Source organism: Theobroma umbraticum, unplaced genomic scaffold (genome assembly GCF_002168275.2).
Source record: "Theobroma umbraticum cultivar Fairchild unplaced genomic scaffold, ASM216827v3 scaffold_44.0, whole genome shotgun sequence".
Lineage (NCBI taxonomy): Eukaryota > Viridiplantae > Streptophyta > Magnoliopsida > Malvales > Malvaceae > Theobroma > Theobroma umbraticum.
In genome coordinates, this window is record NW_018397255.1 from 13,531,774 (window position 1) to 13,552,629 (window position 20,856).

At 32.1% G+C, this 20,856-nt stretch overlaps 2 protein-coding genes and 1 non-coding gene across 3 annotated transcripts; 2 read left to right on the forward strand and 1 right to left on the reverse strand.

The window, feature by feature from the left end:
* Positions 1 to 7,422: 7,422 nt before the first annotated feature.
* AMT2 (ammonium transporter 2) lies at positions 7,423 to 9,925 on the forward strand. The gene is made up of 3 exons (XM_021418528.2): positions 7,423 to 8,051; positions 8,535 to 8,820; positions 8,959 to 9,925. Exons 1-3 carry the CDS (start codon positions 7,587 to 7,589, stop codon positions 9,477 to 9,479), a joined length of 1,272 nt encoding a protein of 423 aa, XP_021274203.2. The 5' UTR covers positions 7,423 to 7,586; the 3' UTR covers positions 9,480 to 9,925.
* Positions 9,926 to 10,339: 414 nt separating this feature from the next.
* LOC110429402 (uncharacterized) lies at positions 10,340 to 12,028 on the forward strand. Its single transcript, XM_021445421.1, has 3 exons — positions 10,340 to 10,923; positions 11,092 to 11,238; positions 11,614 to 12,028. Exons 1-3 carry the CDS (start codon positions 10,340 to 10,342, stop codon positions 12,026 to 12,028), a joined length of 1,146 nt encoding a protein of 381 aa, XP_021301096.1.
* A 6,421-nt stretch (positions 12,029 to 18,449) lies between these two features.
* On the reverse strand, positions 18,450 to 18,556 carry LOC149527672 (small nucleolar RNA R71). Its single transcript, XR_016350808.1, has one exon. It is a non-coding gene; the product is annotated as a small nucleolar RNA R71 (small nucleolar RNA).
* Positions 18,557 to 20,856: the final 2,300 nt, after the last annotated feature.

Genomic DNA, 20,856 nt, shown 5'->3' on the forward strand with positions numbered 1-20,856 from the left:
CAAACCAATAGGATTTCATGCAACAAAATTTATTCTTTTTTTTTCTTATTAAATCAAGTCAAGTGTAATGATTACAACTTTTTCTTTAAATACTATAGGCTATCTTTGCCAAACCATGGTTTCCCTTGCCATTTCATTTTACTTGCATCCTACTTGAATTTCATCTTGGTTTCCATAATACAAATATGTATACATTAAATATTCACTTAGCTTAAAATGGAAAAATTATACATAAGTCCTCTAGCTTTTCTTATTCACCATTTGACCCTCTAAACTTTTCATCCTTTATAATTTGGTCCTTCAAACCTTTCATAAATTGCAAATTGAACCTTTAACTTTTGATAATTGCAACTTCACCCCTTAACTTTTCATTATTTATAATTTCACCCCTCTACTTCTTATTCTTTTTAATTAGGTCCTCCCATCATTCCTTTATTTCAATTCCATTATATTTTTCTTCATTTACACTTGTACAAATAAAATATCAAATTCATACTTCACCAAGGTGTCGCTATAATATTTAAATATGTACTTACTCTTTCTCACTTAATTTAATAAAGGCACGCGAGCCCCACTAAAGCTTCATTTCTTCGAAATTTTTCTTACTTCCCTCCCCCACGTAGACAAATTGTACAAATCACACATTCTTCATGTAATATAACCAATTTGACATAGGTATTATTTTAATATTATTTTATCCAAAAATTATTATTTTATTCTAAAATTTTCCTCTAGCCTTTTGGAGCTCCAAAATACCTTACTTTGCCCCAGTTTAGCTCTATAGCACCTTTTAACTCCATAACTTCGACCTCAATAAGATATTATTATTTTATTATTTTATCACATATGGAATACTTTACCCTAAAATATTCCTTTTATCTCTCAACACTCTTAAACACATTAATTAACCTTAATTGGTATCCAATAAGCTCTATTAGCCACCATATCAAAATACGGGGTGTTACACTTATCAATTGTATCCAAAAAGAGAATGGTGGGCACATATGACTTGACTTGTGGTGGTGTAGATAGTTCCTCCTCTTGCTTAACTTCTTCATCTTGAACTTGGTTGTTAGAAGTATTTTCTTGCTCTATTTTATCTCCATCATCTACCACATTCTTGCCATTTACCTCATCAATGCTCACCATATTCTTCTCTTCTAGGATTAAAGTTAATGTCATTGGGTAAAGTTTCCTAAGGCCTATTGTTGATGTCATTAATAAGTTGACTTATAGGTGTCTCAATATTTCTCGTGGAAGCTTTGTTACTTTGAATGACTGCATTCATATTTGCCATGTGCTGCATAAACATCTCTTCCAAAGTTGGCTTCTTTTCAAGTATAGGGCCTCTAAGTTGTGACTAAAAACCATTATGGAAAACAGGTTGTGATGAATATGTAGGATCCTGATTATTACTCCATGAAAAATTTGGATGATTTCACCATGAGTTGTAATTGTTGGAGTATGAATTGTTTTGCCACCCATAGAAGCTTTCATCAAACTGCATTGATTCATAATATGTTGGACAACAATCACTTGAATGCCTATCTCTACAAAGCTCCCATGTCACAAAAGGACTTTGAAAAACATTAACACCCCAAGTGTCGATTTTTTGAGACAAAGCATTTACTTGGCGAGTCAAAGCACTCTGTGCATCGAATTCATAATCAATAGCAAACCTCTTAGGCACAAATTGTTCAGATGGCCACTAATGGTTATAATAATTCATCACCTTAATCAAAAGTACCTGAAAAATAAAAAGAGAAAAACTTGAATTAAAATTAATCTATGAATATCAATATTAGCAAAAATAAATAGAAAACACAAATCCCTAGCAGTGACACCAAAAACTTGTTGTTGGTTTAATACACACAAGTATACGTATTGAACAAGTGACATAGATAGTAAGTTCAATTTCGTACTGAGAATTGATGGAAGGTTGATTGAACATGCTGACAAAATGGTGAAAATTAAGGAAAGACTAGAACAACTTAAAGACCTCATTCTAAAAAAAAAAAGCAAATAAACCTCTTACCTCTAGAAACCAAGTTACAGTTGCAAGTGTGTCAAGTGAAAGAACAGTGGCATAGCAGTTTGATTTACATGCATCTAATCATGAAGATGAGATTGAGAAAAAAAGAGTTGAGAATGAAAACCAAGAGCAAAATGCTGAAGTGAGTCTTAAAGTAGAACCAACTGAAGGAATTGAGAAAGGAACGGAGAGTGAAGAAATGGGAAAAGAGAATGATCCAAAATAGAAGTGGAAAAAGAAACAGAAGGTGAGGTAGAAAACTTGAATGAAAGTAACTTAGCTATTACGCGAGCTGATGAGAATCCTTTTAAAGAATCTGAAGTTATCTTGCTCTCAGATTTTATTACTAAAATATTCAAAGAAGCTGCAATTGATCAAGCTAAACAAAAAGAGAAAATGGAACAGGAAGCTTTATTAGCACAAAAGGAGAAGGAGACAACTACCACCAAGCAAGGTCAGGATAAGGGGAAAGTACCAGTCACTGGATCAATATCTAAGAAAACTGCTAGAAAATGAAGAAAATGTTAGCTTTAAAATTACTATAGTTTTGATCATGAAAAAATGATCAAATTTGCTTGAAAATTATTTAAGTGATCCTATTTGAGTGATCCTTAACAAGTTCTTGAATGATTTAACTCCCATACAATTGTTCCGACATAGACACAATTTGACTCTTGCAGTTATTGAACTATATCTATAAATTTGTATGATTTATGTGTATAAGTGCTTATGATTCTCATTCATTAAAGTCTAATTTAAAGATTAAAGAAAAATTTAGATGCACTCATTAAAGGGAAGTTAGTTAACTAAAATCCAAAAGTGAAGATCCAAAATGAAGGTAGTCAAATTTGTGAAGAATAATTCAAGAAGTCTCGGATGACTAACATATCTCATGGCTGTTTAAAAGAAATGGAAGATCAACATTACCAAGCTAAAAGAAGAATTAATCAAACAAAGAAAAGCTAGTGAACCTGGTTGCTTTAGAAACAGTAAGTTCTTAATCAATTAAAGTCTTTTTTAATCGATTAACAAGTAAAATAGACTACGAGATAAAAAGGACTTAATCAACTATGAAATATGGTTAATCAGCTAAAAGCTCACTATCAAAAATTTGAATTTAAGCAAAAAAAGACAAAATAACGGTTAGAAATAGTTAGTTTTTTTCTTCAATGGCTAGAAGTGATTTTATAAGTATTTAAAGCCTCTCTAATAGTCAAAAATGAGATAGAGAAGCCATCCAAAGTGATTTTGAGCTTAAAAGACCAAAAACCTTCTCTTTACACTTGCATTTCACTCCCATCCTTTGAAAAAGTGTTTGAGCTTAACTATGTACATCTTAGATCAACTAAGTGATCAGTTATACTTCATCTTTTCTTTATTCCTTGTTTACTTGGAGTGTGAGAAACAATCTAAGGGGTAGATCAAGCTTGGGTCAACTTGGTTGTTCTTATAGGTTCTAATTTATCCTTAGAAAAGTTAGTTTTGGGTTTTGATTGATCTCGGAAAAAACCATTGTTAAAGGTTATGGCTAATCCTATGAAAAGCCATTTTGGGTTTTGGTTGATCCCATGAAAAATCATTGTTAAAGGTCTGAGCCTATGAAAGCCCATTGTTAAGGCTTGGTAGAAGCTTGCGAATTCCACTAATTTTAGTGAATTGGTTTAAAAATCCTTGATTGGGAGATCAAGGTAGTGGATGTAGGTCAAGGGGACCGAACCATTATAAATCATTATGGTTTGTCTACTTTTTTTAATACTCTTCTTCCTCTTAACACTTAAATCATTCATCTAGCAAGCTTTAAACTTTCATTTTCAAATTCCTTTAATCAGCTATTTACTTGGAAAGAATTTTTGTGTCATTCCAAATGTGTTATTTACCCCCATCTAGCACATTCTTTGGGACCAATAGAAAAATAATGACCACAAAAACCAATGTCTTTGGAAAAAGGAAATCTACCAAGATAGTTGACTCCACTACCAAGCCAACTCTCAAATTTGCATCCCCTAAATTTATATCTTTTGGATCCTCTTAATGATCCAAACCTAAATTCCTTTATTCCCTCTGTGTTGCCCCTCTTGATGTTTACCTAGGAATTGATGAATCATCAGTGAATAAGTCTTCATCAGACTCTGATTAGTTGAACTACAGACTTAGGCCCCTCGTTTGATTGATGACAAAAAAGAGGAGAAATAGAAAGACAGAAAGATAGGGTGAATAATGTTTATGCATTTGTGTTTTGTATTGTGTTTTTATGCTGAACTGCTTGTTATGTGTATGTTGGATGATTATATATTTGTTCAACATTGGATAATTATATATATACATATATATATATTCTCATGTTGAAAGCTTATATCTATGCATAGATATACTTTAGTGGAAGCAATCCTTAAATCTGCATACAAAAGTGTATTGTCTTAAAGACATTACACTTTCAATCTAGAATTGTTTTGTCAACTAAAAAAAGAGGAGAATGTTGACTCCATATGTTTTTAATGATAACAAAACATTCTTTCTTCATTAATGTCTAACTTCATTATTTAAGCATGCAGGATATAGTCTAATTCCCCCAACAAACTTGTTAGCTAAGGGCAAGTCAAGATGCTTGTTGAATTTGAAGATGAGTTAATCAGTTAAAGAAAAAGAGAAGAAAGTGATTAGTAAAGACAGAACATTAGTAATTGATTAACAAAGAGCCTCCACCAATTAAGGCACAATAAGGCATTAGACAAAAGCATGACATAAAAGCCTTAATCGGTTAGCACTTAGGTTAACTGATTACGGAGGTGTCGGTGGCTGAAAGTAGAGTCATGCTAATTGGTTAAGGAGTTTGGTTAATTAGTTAGAGCACAAAGCCTTAGTACTTTCAAGTGCCAAAATCAAATTTGAAAGAAGGTGAACCGTCGAAGGGAGCTAAAATGGAGAAAATCAAAATTCAAAAAATTTCTAATTGATTAATGCTAATTTTAATCAATTAAGATCAAAGGAAGTGAAGCCTCAACTAGTTAAAGGAAAAGCTAACCAATTAAAAAAAAGTTGCTATGTAGAGAAAAATAAAGACAGAAAGTTTCTAATCGGTTAGAGATTTCTTTAACCGGTTAACACAATGAATAAAGTTGCCAAACAGTGCAAGGCAGAAAAGGTGTAATCGGTTAGAGCTTACCCATAACTAGTTAATGAAACTCTGCCTATTTGAATTTAGACACTAAAGGACAAAATAACAGCTAGAATGGCATTAGAGTTGTTGCTAACAGCTAGAATTTGTCATAAACATCAACATCTAACTCCCCAAGTATAAAAAAACGAGAAAAATATTGAAGTACCATAAGCCATTTTGAGCAAAAGGCCAAAGAATCTTCACCAAAAAAACTTGTTCTTCATACCTATTCTTGGAAAAGTGTATGAGCTTTATTGGAATCTTTCTAGATCTGTAAAGGTAATCAGTTGTACTTCTTTTGCTTTTTTTTTTTAAATTAGAGTGTGGGAAGCACTCTAAAGACTATTGTAAGATATTAGAGCTTGAGTTAGAAGCTCACCTTATAAAGACTAGGTAGAAGCTGCTAATTCCACTATTATAGTGAAATTAGATTGAAAATCCTTGATTGGGAGATCAAGGTAGTAGATTTAGGTTAAAAAAATCAAAACACTATAAATAATTGTGCATTATCCACTTCTCTCTACCCTTCCTTACTTGGTGTTTTTTTAACTATAACAAGTTTTTAATTTTCCTTCCTCTAATTGATTAGGATCTCTACAAGCTGAAAAGGGCTAACCTTAAAATTTTTAGTGTATTCACCCTTTTCTAGCACATCAACGGGACCAACATGTCAAATAAACATAATTTTTTTAGAAATTAAACATTTAAATTTTTATTCTTGAGTTTAAATTGTTTTGCGGCTTACAAATGTTAATCTATAAATGAATAATAGTAAAGATAGAAAGAATTATAGTGAAAATTAATAGTTGTAAAACCTTGACATAAAAGAGTAAGAATTAACACAAAAAATTATAAAGGTGGAAAAAGAATTGTCGAAATATTGACATAAATGTGTGAGATTTAATATAACAAGTCAATTATATCAAATAAACATAATTTTGTAAAAATTAAACTTTTATTCTTGAGTTTAGAGTGTATTACGATTTACAATTTTTGATCTATACATGAATAATAGTAAAGATATAAAGAATTATGGTAAAAATTAGTAACAAAAAAGCCTTAACGTAAAATAGTAAGAATTAATATAAAAAATTATGACAGGTTGAACAACATTGTTAAAATATTAACATAAATTTTTGAGAATTAATTTAACAAGTCAATTATGTCAAATAAACATAATATTTAAAAAAATTAAGCACTTTATTTTTTATTATCAAGTTTAAAGTATTTTGCGGCTTACAAGTTTTAATCTATGAATAAATAATAATAAGGATAAAAATAATTATTGTGAAAGTTAATAGTTGAAAAACTTTAACCTAAAACAGTAAGAATTAACATAAAACTTATGAAGATAGAACAAGTATTGTTAAAATATTAACATAAATGTGTGAGATTTAATGTAATAAGTCATAATAATAATTTTAATTGAGTTAAATTAGTTATTAATAATGTTAGTACTAAAAATAATAATATTCTTGTATTTTAAAGTAAAAAATAGAATAAAAATAAAAATTAAATAATATTTAAAATAAAATAGATTAGTTTATAAATTATCTATATTGTTAATATAACATGAATAAGTTTATAAATTATTTATGTTATTTACCTATTAAGTTATTAAACAGGTTTTTGTTATTTTTTTTAAAATTATTTTAATTGACCTTATAGTAAGGTTAACCTTACTGTACAATTCACCTTGACTAACCAAAAACAATAAGTCAATCTAATTAATATGACAAAATTGCCGTTTTGTTAGAAGTTCGGATATCAACAAATCACATTTCGGAACAGCTCATCCATGGTCATGACCACTATGTATTTAATTCAGAAAAGACATTTTTTTAAAAATATTAACTCTATTCCAAATGAAATATTTATTCTTTTAGTCAATTTTTGACAATCAATTTTAGAATCATCTTCATGTCTCTTTTGTTAATATTTTTAACTTATATTTTTATGTCTCATATTAATTTTTTATATTGAAATCTATAATTAATAAATTTTCTAATTTTTTTTAAAAATGAAATACATTGAAATAAATATTTTATTATTTATATCAAAATTAAAAATTAATTAAAAAATCTTTATATCAAATCAAAATTAAATATTTAATTTGAAACAAAAAAAAATTACTACCTATAAAATCTGTTTTCCTTGAACAAGTCTATTATAAGGTAGGCTTAATTTTTGGCTTAGCAGCATGGCCGCTCTTCCTCCCAACCCGGTGCCGCTGGCCTACCAAGGCGGCACACCAGCAGTACCAGTTTGGCTAAACAAAGGAGATAATGCGTGGCAGATGATATCAAGCCACCCTCGTTGGGCCTTCAGAGCGTGCCCGGCTTGGTCATCCTCTACGGTAGCGTTGTCAAAAAAAAGTGGGCAGTGAATTCAGCTTTCATGGCCCTCTATGCTTTTGCTACCGTAGTTATCTGCTGGGTTATTTGGGCGTACAAGATGTCCTTTGGGCATAAGCTTTTGCCCTTTTGGGGTAAAGCAGGGCCTGCCTTGGGCCAAAAGTTTCTAGTAAATCAAGCACTACTCCCTGAGACAACACAATTCCATCATGATGGTACGCTGGAGACGGCTATGGTGACACCGTTTTATCCTATGGCGTCTATGGTTTGGTTTCAGTGCGTGTTTGCGGCGATCACGGTGATTATATTAGCTGGGTCAGTGCTGGGGAGGATCAATATAAAAGCCTGGATGGCTTTTGTACCGCTTTGGCTCACTTTCTGTTATACTGTCGGTGCATTTAGCTTGTGGGGTGGAGGTTTCCTGTTTCACTGGGGCGTTATTGACTACTCTGGTGGTTATGTTATTCATCTTTCTTCAGGGATTGCTGGTTTTACTGCCGCGTTTTGGGTTAGTCTCCAATCTCAGGAACCTTAGCTCTGATCTGACATTGACCAAGGAATAGTGTTGAACTGGAAGAACATAACTTTCAGTCAACCCAAACGTTTCATAAAAGTTTTTTACTCTCCGGAGTACACTTCATTGCCCCAAAAGGTTACATTCGGAATTATAAGGCATTGTATTCACTTAAAGGTTTTATAAGAAAAGACAAAAAATTGATGTTCTGCCCTTTGGTGGTTTTGGTATAAAATGAAAATTTTGATTTTATTATGGTTTCTAGGGAATTAGGGTCCTTTAATTATTTTTTTTGTCTATTGTGTTTTCATATATTTACCTTTACCATTTACATGTGTAAAATTGCACTTAATAACCGTAGAATTCATTTTTTTGATGATAATTATTAAAACCATATGTGGATGAAAAGTAATACTAGAGTTTATTAATTCCAACTTCGAATCAATCTGAGGATCTAATAGTGACTTTGTGATGCAGGTGGGGCCAAGATCCAAAAAGGACAGAGAGAGATTTCCTCCAAACAACGTTCTACTGATGTTGGCAGGGGCAGGACTGCTGTGGATGGGATGGGCAGGTTTCAACGGTGGAGATCCTTACGCTGCCAATGTTGACTCTTCCATGGCCGTTCTAAACACTAACATTTGTGCAGCAACTAGCCTTCTTATTTGGACTTGGCTTGATGTTATTTTCTTTAAGAAACCTTCCGTCATTGGTGCCGTCCAGGGCATGATTACGGGCCTTGTTTGCATCACTCCTGGAGCAGGTACTAAGGAGGCTTCAATTTTTTCTCTTAGTCATGGTGGGTTGACGTGTTCTTTAAATGTAATCTTATTAAATTGAATTCTCTCTCTCTCTCTGTCTCTCTTTCCTTTTCCTTTTTTTTTCCTAAAAATATATATAGGTCTTGTGCAAGGATGGGCTGCGATAGTGATGGGAATTCTATCAGGCAGCGTCCCATGGTTCACACTGATGATCGTACACAAGAGATGGACACTGCTTCAGCAAATTGATGACACACTAGGAGTGTTTCATACTCATGCAGTTGCGGGACTTCTTGGCGGTGTCCTGACCGGTCTCTTTGCTGAACCTCAACTCTGTGCAATGTTTTTACCCGTAGCAAACTCAAGGGGAGGCGTCTATGGAGGCTCCGGGGGCATGCAGATCTTGAAGCAATTAGCAGGCGGCGCTTTCATAATCGGATGGAACCTTGTCCTCACGTCAATTATTTGTGTAGCTATCAACCTAGTAATCCCGTTGCGTATGTCGGAAGAACAATTATCAATTGGGGATGACGCGGTGCATGGCGAAGAGGCGTACGCTCTATGGGGTGACGGAGAGAAGTACGATTCAACCAAGCATGGGATGTACTCAGATGATACCTTGCACAATAAGGCTTCCACTGGGGCAACTCAGGTGGTTTGATTAAAATTTACAAGGTCAAACATCAGGCGGATAAATGTGGAAAAATTAATGGACAATACAAACGTCAAACTTCATGTGTAATCAAGCGCTGGTTAAGTTCTTCACCGAAAAATACAGTAGCTAGGTTTCATTAGCCTCTGCTTCTACGTGCAAAACATTGTTGAAGTTAATGCTTGCTCTCACAAGTGGACTTTGTGACATGTGAAAAGCCACTTGTATTTCATGCACATAGCTATGTTCTGTTGCTGGTTTGAAGGCTCAACATGATAGTATGCATGGCATCCATTTCATGATTTTGTACACTTGTTAATCTCTTTAGAACAAGTGTTCGATATGTTAATACAGATGTAGGCTCATGTATAAGCTTACTTATAATGTTATTGTGTGATCATCATGTATTAAGAGTATGTAAGGTTTGTTAAGTCTCAGTTTTTGGGTGCGCCATAATAAAGCACATATTGAATGAAAGACTATCTTTTGTGTCTTTATTTTCACAACATGGTATCAGAGCATTGGTAAGTTCTTAAGGGCCTTACTAGTGAAAGAACCCAAAACCCTTTCTCAGCAAACCAACCACAAGTTAGTTTGTCACCATGACTTCAACTTCTAACACTGCCTTCAGTTATCAAGCTCCACCGGTGTTTAATGGAGAGAATTATGCAATTTGGTCTGCCAAGATGGAGTTTTATCATCGAGGGCTTGACTTTTGGGAAGTAGTTGAATTAGGACCTGATGTTCCTACCTTGAAAGGAAATGCAACAGCTGCTCAAATTAAACTGTATAACGAAGAGGTTGCTAAGCGTTATCGTGCATTGTCATACATCTAAGGAGCTGTTACAGATGCAATGTTTGTGAGAATAATGGTGTGTAAAACAGCTAAAGATGCTTGGAACAGACTTAAAGATCAATTCCAAGGTTCAAAAAGAACTAAAGAGATGCAAATTATGAACTTAACTAGGGAGTTTGAGATCTTGAGAATGAAGGATTCAAAGAAAGTTAAAGATTATATCAATAAGCTCATGCGGGTGGTGAATCATATTAGATTATTGGGAGAAGATTTATCTGAGAGACGAGCCATTCAAAAGGCTATTGTATCCTTACCAGAGAGGTTTGAGTCAACAATAACCTCTCTAGAACGATCAAAGGAACTCTCTAAGTTATCACTCTCTAATGTTGCTTATGCTTTCCAAGCTGCAGAGCAAAAGAGAGTTATGAGAAGTGACAACATCACCGAAAATGCCTTATTTGCAAAGATAAAAGGAAAAACGGTGGGAGAGTCAAGCATGAGGAAGGACTCGGATGAACAAGAGGAGAAAGAGAAAGGGGTTCAATTAGGGAATAGAAACCAGCAGAAGGAAGGGAAAGGACAACTCTGTTCTCATTGTAAAAGAAATGGTCATGCCGAGGCTAGCTGTTGGTTTAGACCCAATGTAAGGTGTAGAAGGTGCAACCAGTTGAGACATTTTCAGAGGGTATGCAAGAATAAGGATGAGACTTAAGCAAAACTACAAGAACTAGTGGATAAAGCTGTTGTAGCAGAAGAAGAAGTCTTATTCATGGTGCAATCTGATGATGTAAACGCCATTAATGCTAACTAATGGCTTTTGGACAGTGGTTCTTCGAACCACATGACCCCAAATGAAACTTCATTTACTGAACTTGATAATCATTACCGTTCAAGAGTAAAGATCGGCAATGGTGTGTTATTGGAAGCAACTGGAAAAGGGTTAGCAGTTATACAAACTACAACGGGCTCCAGGTTTGTCTTTGAAGCTCTCTTGGCACTAGAAATTAATCAAAATTTGTTAAGTGTGGGCCAAATGCTTGAGCATGATTATGTGCTGTTATTCAAAGATAAATGTTGCACTATTTATGCTCCCAGTGGTGATTATTTGATGACAATTCCCATGAAACAAAAATGTTTTCCTGTAAATCAGAATGAGACTTGCTTGCAGATTTGTGAGGTAAAGACAAGTTTGACAACCATGTGGCATAAAAGACTTAGCAACAACAATTATGGAAATTTTAAGCAAATAAGTAATTTTGGTGCTGCAAATAATTTTCCAAAAAGGTTCTGAGTTGAAGCTACCTCAACTACAATTTATTTGTTTAATTTTATTCCTGCTTGTGTAAGGAATATTTCACTTTCTGAGGTATATTATGGGCGTAGACCAAAAGAACTTCGAAATAAGCTTCTTCGCAAGGCTCAAATTAGAGTTCTGACAGGCTATAGTTTACATTCAAAGGCTTACAAGATATATTTGGTTTATTCTGGCAAGATATCTATCAGTAGAAATTTTGCATCTGATAAAAATGGTGAATGGAACTGGAGCCAAAGTCAGGTTGATGAAGATGAGATAGTTGATGAAGGTTCTATTAGAGGAGTAAGATCAATCTTGGACATCTGTCAAAGGTGTCAATTGGCTATGACAGAGCCAAGTTCTTTTGAAGAGAACTTTCTTGATGAGCATTGTGTCAAGTACCAAGCATTGATAAATGTTGAAAATGAAGGTGAGATAGCTATTATTCACTGCAACAAAAGGGAGTAGATCGCTGATACAATGACCAAAATACTGTGTAAGGCAAAGTTCAAGTATCATACAAAAACTTTGAAGTTTGTCAATGCAAGCATTAAAAGGGAGTGTTGAAGTTAATGCTTGCTTTCACAAGTGGACTTTGCGACATGTGAAAAGCCACTTGTATTTCATGCACATAGCTATGTTCTGTTGCTGGTTTGAAGGCTCAACATGGTAGTATGCATGGGATCCATTTCATGATTTTGTACACTTGTTAATCTCTTTAGAACAAGTGTTCGATATGTTAATACAGATGTAGGCTCATGTATAAGCTTACTTATAATGTTATTGTGTGATCATCATGTATTAAGAGTATGTAAGGTTTGTTAAGTTTCTATTTTTGGGTGCCCCATAACAGAGCACATATTGAATGAAAGACTATCTTTTGTGTCTTTATTTTCACAATAAACACTCCGTACATTTCATTCAGTCTTCTACATAACCGTGGTGTTGTTTTAGTTTTATTTGACAATAAGATGTTAGATGCAATACATCGAGCATGATCGACAAAACATGGTCACACTTTTGTTTTAGTAGTTTTTGTTACATAAGCATTGCACGTTGATCATTTAATATAAGAACATTATCATTATAATAATAAAAATAATAAATTTGTGAATCAAGATTCCATTAATATTCAATTAATTAACATTTGAAGTTTAAAAATATGGAATATTTGAAACAAAAGGAGGATGTATTTTCAAGAAAATCTCCAAAATGAAAACAATTTCACTCCTAAAATAAAGTTTCTTTCATAGAAAGGAATGTACCATAATTAATCAAATTGTAGTAAGTAGATTTTGATATCATAAAAATTAAAACGACAAAACACATGAATTTTTCACATATATATCTTCAACGTCCAATAATTTGTATATTTAGAAATGATATAAAAATAACATACTATAATCAATTTAAACTTTATTAATAAAAGCAGAGATCATAAATGTCACAACCCATTTCTGGAGGCTCGTGACTGATACTAGGTCCTACCTAGTTATGACCCACTAAGTCCTAGTAAGTCTCATTTCTTTAACCATTCATTAACTGTTCATTAATGATTCATACATGGACTTGTTCCACCATAATTGTGAAAACCCCTAGCTTTTATAGGAAGATAGTAGGGTAAATCCTTAGATGAGCTCTTAACATCTATTATGCATGATTTTGTTTATCAGATATAGCCGTTAGTTGTCACTGTTGAAGTTAAAATTTTTTCTAAATTTAAAAGGAGTCAAGATATATGATTTTTATAAAACAATCTAATGGAACTACAAAATGGTGATAATAGCTCCTTTGGTATTGATATAACCTGCAATGATTTTTCTATAATTTTTGAAGTATGTTTGTTATGATAATGAGAACTTAAAATATAATTTCAGTCGAACGTTTTCAATTTTGTTCTTGTAAGCCAAATTTAGATTTTAATTCTTTTGAAATTTTATTTTTTTGATACTTTTTATTGAATCTAAATGGGGGGTTATTTGTTTATTTATATTAAATATCTTAACTAAATAGAGAGTAAAAATGAAAAAAGTAAAAATGAGGGCATTTACTTAAATGGTATTTAATGTAAATAAGCTTAATAGGCATTTTGTAATATCTCATTTTGTGGAGGGATCATGATTGATTTAAGAACCTAGATGGTTATAATTCGCTAAGCCTGAACAAACGTTCTTACATTCATTCATACTCATTATAATTCATTAACCATCATCATAGTACATAAGGCAATCAATATACCATTATTTACATTCATCCATTGACAATAGTACATGGTTATGGAACTTTTCAACATAAACAATGTATTTACTCCGATTCATTTTTAAGATCAGAGTCAAAACTCATACATCATATCATATGATCATTTATCTACACCCTCGGGTGTCCATATAGGCTTTCAAACCACCTTTGCACAAATAAACATAACATTCATAAAGTAGATGCCAACCATTGGCTACATCATCATAAACACATTCAAATATCCATAAACATAAAATAAAGACCAACTTGTTAGTAGAACATGACAAAACCCTTTAGGTATCCAGTGGCTGCTAAACACCTACCAAAGAAAGAAGATCAAGAGCTCGACTCCATGACAATGGTGTAAATTAATCACTGATCTACAAAATAAAAAGAGGGAAATAACGTATAAATCACAAAACTTTATGAGTGGATATGTGGAAGAGGACAAGCAAGGGGGAAAGTATTTTGTAACCATGCACTTGTAATTGCATTTCCTTCATAAAAAAAGAATTTTCAATTTCCATAATACTCATAAAACATAGCATTTAAATACATTTCCTACAACATTTAATTGAAAACAAGTTTTCATAAACCGTTGGAAATCATTTGCCTTCGAAAATCCCTTAAAAAACACTTGAAAACCTAATTCTGAAAAGCATCTATTGATAGATTTTGGAATCTATCAATAGATTTTACATAGAATGTTTCCTGTAGTGTTCTATCCAAAATCTATTGATATATCTCCTTCAAGATTCGATAGATCAGTCTTGGAACTCAATTTTTTAAGTGAAATCCTACACATAACCATTCTTTGAGTCTTTCTATTAAATGGTACTATTCCTTCATCTAAAGTTCAGTTTAACCAAACCTAAAACCATCACAATCTAGTGTGTATCACATCATTAATATTCATTCGACATAACATATACATTCTAGCATGCATCACAGCAACAATTCTCATTCAGCATAACATAGACTCATTATCCTTAATGCATAGGACTTTCTTATTACAACATAGGCATTCCATAACTTTGAGTGGTGTTTGCCCCATTCAAGTGAAAGTGGTTTAACCCCCATTATCTCAGGTTCCAAGCTTGCTTTCTAAGTGGCATTCTGCCTCACCCACATCTTTAAGCAGTGCTTGCCCTAACTCCAGTGGATGGTGATCAATCCCCACTATCGTATGGATTCCCTAAGTACAGGATTGTTTTTATTCATAACTTGCATCATAATCATAAAATCATTCTTATCAACCATTATCTTACTTAGCCCATACCATACATGGAAGTCTCATTTCACACATCTCATGGCATACATTTCATATCATATCTCATAATTCATAATCTTATCATGGGAGGGAATATATACACCCCCCAAGAAATTCAACATCATATACATGCATTTCATCATCATTCATTAACTCATAGGTGGGAACTCATACATCCACAAACATTCTATACGACATCATGTCAAGTATATACACCATTCCATTCATCTCATTTTGATAGAAAGCATTTGAAAGGGCTTGTCCCCCTTTGTTGAAAACCAAGACATAACAGGTTATTTACATGCATATTAGATTCGCAACTTGTTGAATATCATTTGTGATCAACTCACACAAAAGTCATCATTAACAATTATCCTTTAATCATAATTTTTTTAAATCTAGTTTGAAAAAAATATTGATAATCAAATCCTTGTAAAGCCATTCTTAAAACAACAATTCTTCATGAATTATAAATAATTTCAATAGATGCTTACTTTATATATCAAAATACTTGAAAAGGCATATCGACTCACTTAATTGAAGGCTTAATTTCTAACAATGATCAAGACTCCACTTCGATGAATGTTTCTAAGTTTCCAACTACTTTTAAACATTTAACAATCATCATAATCAATAATTAGACTAATAATCTCGTAATAATCATTCTAAGCATTTTTAAACTACTTGGATTCATTTAATCTAATTTTTCAACTTAAACCCACTACTACATAACATAATAAATACTTGTAAACCCATAAATTTTTCATCTTTACCTTAAGTGAGCTTTGATATTAAAGAAAATCACAAAACCTTTAAGCTTTAGTATTGAACAAAAAATCTTGGCATAAAAAAAATATTTTTAGTGTTCTAAATTCATGAATCAAAGATTTCAAGGTTGAAAATTGTTACCTTTGTTCATAAAACTCAAACCCAAGCTTTAAATCTTCCAAAATGATGATTTGGTTTGAAAATGGGTTTGAGAAAGATGAGGGTCAATTAAAAACTAGTGAAAATGGTCGAGAATTATAAAACCCTAGTAAAATGTGACATATTTATACTTTAAGGTGTGAAAATACAATTGTACCCTTTTTATTTATCTAAAAATGGCATGATCTATCAATAGATTTGGTCATATATTGATAGATTTGGCCTTTGGAACAAATCTATCGATAAATGATGAACATCTATCAATAGATGTTCTTTAAGGTCTTTTTTAAAAGCTTTTTGGGTTCAATTTATCAATAGATTAAGAACATTTATTGATAGATTTGCTCCAGTAAGTAAAAATAAGCTTCAAAACCTATCCAATTAGAGTCCTTTTAACACCAAATTTTGCAAATCATTTTTATACATCAAAACATGAATATTTCCAATGTAAAAACTTAGTTTTAGCATTTCAAAACATAAAATATGCATGCTCACCTAAAGATTCCTCAATTACCTTCTTACTTAAGGTGAGATTTCACATATTTCCCTATTAGCCTTAAGTTATATCATGTTTTGATTTGAAAAAAATCACATGTTATCTTGAACTTAATGTTAAGGATTAAAATTATCTCAAATACATTTTTTATCCCTTAATGTTACATATTTGCTTGAAAAAGCATGTATCATTAAAAAACATCTTATAAGCTTTCAAATAATGCATACTCAGCTAAATGCAAGGGAAAACATGCTTTAAAATGTCATTTGATTATAGAAGCAAGGCAAGGAAGAAATAATTGAAGAAAAGTGCCAAAAAGCTAAGGAAACCTCAGGACACAAGTTAAGAGTCAATCTTAGAGAAGCTCAAGTCTATCTAAAGGCTAAACGAGTGCAAAACTTGAAGATTATAAAGCCATAATTAACCCTAAAATTTCTATAGCCAGTAAGAGAAAACTTGAAGCCAGGCTAACACCATGGCATCGAGGGGTTGTGCCTTGGCGTCGAGAGGAGATATGTAAATAATTAGTGCAAAAAAGAAAATAGCTACCAGCTTATTAAGGTTTTATGAGTTCTACAATTGTTTTAAGCTCATATGAAGAGCCTAAAGAAAGGTTAAGGAGAAGTTAGTCGTAAGAAGATAACCCTAAGAGAGATTCAAGAAGTTAGAAGTTGAGGCTAAAGATTGGAGATTAAAGCTGCCACTATTTGTTTTTTTTTTTCATCTTTCTTGGCTTTTATTATTCTTATAACTCTTAATGACTAAACTTCATATGTATTTATTTATTATTGCAATTATGAGTAGCTAATTTTTTTTGTCTAGGATTGTAATTGAACTCACATGTGATTTAAATTTTTAATCTCTTTCGTGCTTATTTTTAATAGAATTTAATTGTTTATGCTAATTTGTTCTTAATGATTTTAATTGGTTGATCACTAATTAAATTGATTTGGAAACCTAAGATAACTTAAGAGAAGGAGTTTAGAGTAGGCTAAAAATTAGAATAACATATGATCATATTTATTTGCTTAGATAAATAAATTAATTTGTGTATAGGATAAAAATATACCTATATGCCATATGTAGCCAACATCAGAGTCTGAACTTAATGAGTATGTTTTAATTTCAATTCAATAGAGATATAGTATTTTGATTAAAATATATATATTTATAAAAGTTTCAAGAGAGCCTTATAAATAATTAAAGACTTTTAGGTTAAAAATTTAACCCATTGGAATAAGTTAAGAGGGAGAAGTAAGATTTTGATGAAGTGTAAGGGATATTGTAATCCTAGATTTATTTGAGTTGATTTCTATCCAATTTTATTACTGCTTTAATTTTTTTAGTTTAAATTCTTGTTAATTAGATTTAGTTAATTTATAATTTATTTAGTTATTTGATTTTTTTTTGGATAAGATTGAATTGTGTTAATTTTAGTACTTAGTGAAATTTTAGATCAATTCTCTTGGGATCAACACTCTACTTGCTGTTATATTATTTGTTGGATACGTATACTTGTGTAGAAGACTTCAAAAGGAATATTTGCAAGTTTAAACTCTAAATTAGACACTGGCTAAAGAGAAGAATAATGGCAACAATGCCATCAATCAGATTCTTGAAGAGAACAAAGCCTTGCAAGATTGTGTTGTTCCTTTTTTACAAGGCTTGCACCAAAGCATTAGAAGACCTCCCATTAATGCAAATAATTTTGAAATCAAGCCTACTTACATTCAAATGATTCAGTCTTTACTTCAGTTTGGTGAGTTACCTAATGATGATTCTAATTCTCATCTTACCTAAAGACACTTTCAAGTACAATGGGGTGACTGATGAGGATATCAAACTGAGACTCTTTCCTTTTCATTGAAGGATAAGGTAAAAAGCTAGCTAACTTCACTACATAGGAAGACTTAGCTTAGAAATTCTTGGCAAAATTCTTTCTACTAGCCAAGATTTTAAAGATGAGGAATGATATAATTGCTTTTACACAATTTGATGGTGAGTCCTTATATGAAGCTTAGGAGCTATTTAAATATCTACTTAGAAGGTGCGCACACCATAGGCTTCCTCAATAGCTACAAGTTCAGACATTCTATAATGGGCTGGTAAGTCCAATCAAATCTACAATTGATGCTATTGTTGGTGGGGCATTAATGAGTAAAAATCATGATGAAGCTTATACCTTGTTCTAAGAGATTGCTTCTAAAAATTACCGATGGCCTTTGGAAAGATCTGGTTCTAGAAAGACTGCTAGTGTTTAAGAGATTGATCTATTGATCTAAATCTTTCAGATATTATTGTTGTTGGATCTCATATTCCATCCAAAATTGTTGATGATGAGAAACATGTTAAAACTAGAGTAGAATGGGATGATAAGGATAAAAAGTTGGTACAACTAAATCACAAAACTATAATAGCTATTTTGTGTGCTCTTGGTGAGGATAAATTCAATAGAGTAGCTATGTGTTCTTCAGTAAAAGAAACTTGGGACACATTAGAAAACTGTTATGAAAGGACAAGTCAATTGAAGGAATGAAAGATAAACATGCTGATACTTGACTATGAATTCTTCAAAATGAAAGATGAGGAATCTATCAAAGAAATGTTTGAAAGATTCACAAAGATCATAAGAAGACTTAAGGCTTTAGGAAAAGAGTTCATTAATGCCCAGTTGGTGAAGAAAATCCTTTACTGCTTACCTAAGTCTTGGAAGCCTAAAGTCACTGCCATAGAAGAAGCCAAAGACCTGAACGTACTTAAGTTAGAATGAGCTTTTAAGTTCTTTACTTTCTTATGAAATAACCCTCAAGTAGGAGAGAGAAAGAGATGAAGTAGTCAGAAAAGAAGCAAAGAGAAAGAGCATTACTCTCAAGGTAATTGAGGAAGAAAATGAAAAAAATACTGATTATGATGAAGATGAGAAAGATGATGGTGATATAGCCCTGCTAACTAGAAGATTTAACAGATTATTGAAAAGCAAGCAAAAGGACAACGAACAGTCTAGAAAAAATGCACCAAATAGAAATGTGAAAAAATACATATCAAGGGATGATCATGAAAATGATCATATCACCTATCATAATCATGAAAAATCTAATCCTACTTGATATGAATGTCCAAATCCCAAAAAAAGTAATTTTAAAGACTTGAAAAGAAAAGCCATTATGGCTATGTGGAGTGACAATGATAAACCACTCAATGACAAAGAAAAAAAAAGTTAAAAATGTGTGCTTTATGCGACATGAAAATTCCAAATAAGAAAATGTGTGCTTAAAGTCAAATGCTAAAGATGAAGGAATGTGGTATTTAGACAATGGCCGCTTAAGACACATGATAGGAAGAAAAGAGAATTTCAAACAATTAAGACCAAACAAAGGTGGAAAGGTTACTTTTGGTGACAATTCAAAATGTCATATTGAAGGAGTTGGCACTATTACTAAAAACTCTTTCTCTCATATTGAAAATGTGTTTTTTGTAAATGGCCTTAAACATAATTCATTGAGTATTGAGTTAATTGTGTGATAAAGGTCTTAGAATCATTTTTGAAACATTATACTTCTATGTTGTGAATATTAAGACAAACAAAATTTTGTTTGTACGCAATAGAAAAGGTAATGTATATGTTGTTTATCTTGATAACTTGTCTATAAAGAATTTTTTGTTTGATGGAAAATAAGAATGATGATAGCTGGATATGGCATAGAAAATTAAGACATGCAAGTATGCATGTATTATCTAAATTGTCTTCATTAGATTTAGTAAGAGGATTGCCTAAAGACAATTACGAGAATGATAGATTATTTGATGCATGTACTAAAGGTAAACATAGAAGAACAACATTCAAACTTAAGCATGAAGTCACAACCATTAGGCCACTGTAATTATTGCATGTAGATTTATTTAGACCCATTAAAACAACCAGCTTAGGAGTGAAGACTTATGGGTTTGTGATTGTTGATGACTATGTCAAAATGCACTTGGGTGTTTTTCTTAGCATAGAAAAATGAAGCATTAGAAGTTTTTGCAAACTTTTGTAGGAGGACAGAAAATGAAAAAGGTTATACAATTTCTAGCATTAAAAGTTATCATGGTAGAGAATTTGAAAACTTAGGCTTTGAAAACCTTTACAATGAAAATGGACATAGCCATAATTTTTTAGTGCCTAGAACTCCACCACAAAATGGATTGGTAGAGAGGAAAAATAGAACACTAATAGAAATGGCTATGACCATGTTATGTGAAAATAATCTACCTAGGTATTTTTGGGCTGAAGCCATAAACACTACATGCTATCTAGTAAATAGAGACATGATTAGACCACTACTTAAAAATATACCTGATAACTCTATTATATAGAGTTATTTT

What these genes read in the sequence shown, in the direction of transcription:
- LOC110429402 (XM_021445421.1), top strand. Translation starts at nt 10,340, where the DNA reads ATGGTGTGTAAAACAGCTAAAGATGCTTGGAACAGACTTAAAGATCAA. An exon ending in CCCAATGTAAGGTGTAGAAG is followed by an intron (nt 10,924 to 11,091) that starts GTGCAACCAGTT and finishes GCTTTTGGACAG; the next exon opens with TGGTTCTTCGAACCACATGA. An exon ending in CAAACTACAACGGGCTCCAG is followed by an intron (nt 11,239 to 11,613) that starts GTTTGTCTTTGA and finishes TGCTTGTGTAAG; the next exon opens with GAATATTTCACTTTCTGAGG.
- AMT2 (XM_021418528.2), top strand. Translation starts at nt 7,587, where the DNA reads ATGGCCCTCTATGCTTTTGCTACCGTAGTTATCTGCTGGGTTATTTGG. An exon ending in GTTTTACTGCCGCGTTTTGG is followed by an intron (nt 8,052 to 8,534) that starts GTTAGTCTCCAA and finishes TTTGTGATGCAG; the next exon opens with GTGGGGCCAAGATCCAAAAA. An exon ending in TTGCATCACTCCTGGAGCAG is followed by an intron (nt 8,821 to 8,958) that starts GTACTAAGGAGG and finishes AAATATATATAG; the next exon opens with GTCTTGTGCAAGGATGGGCT.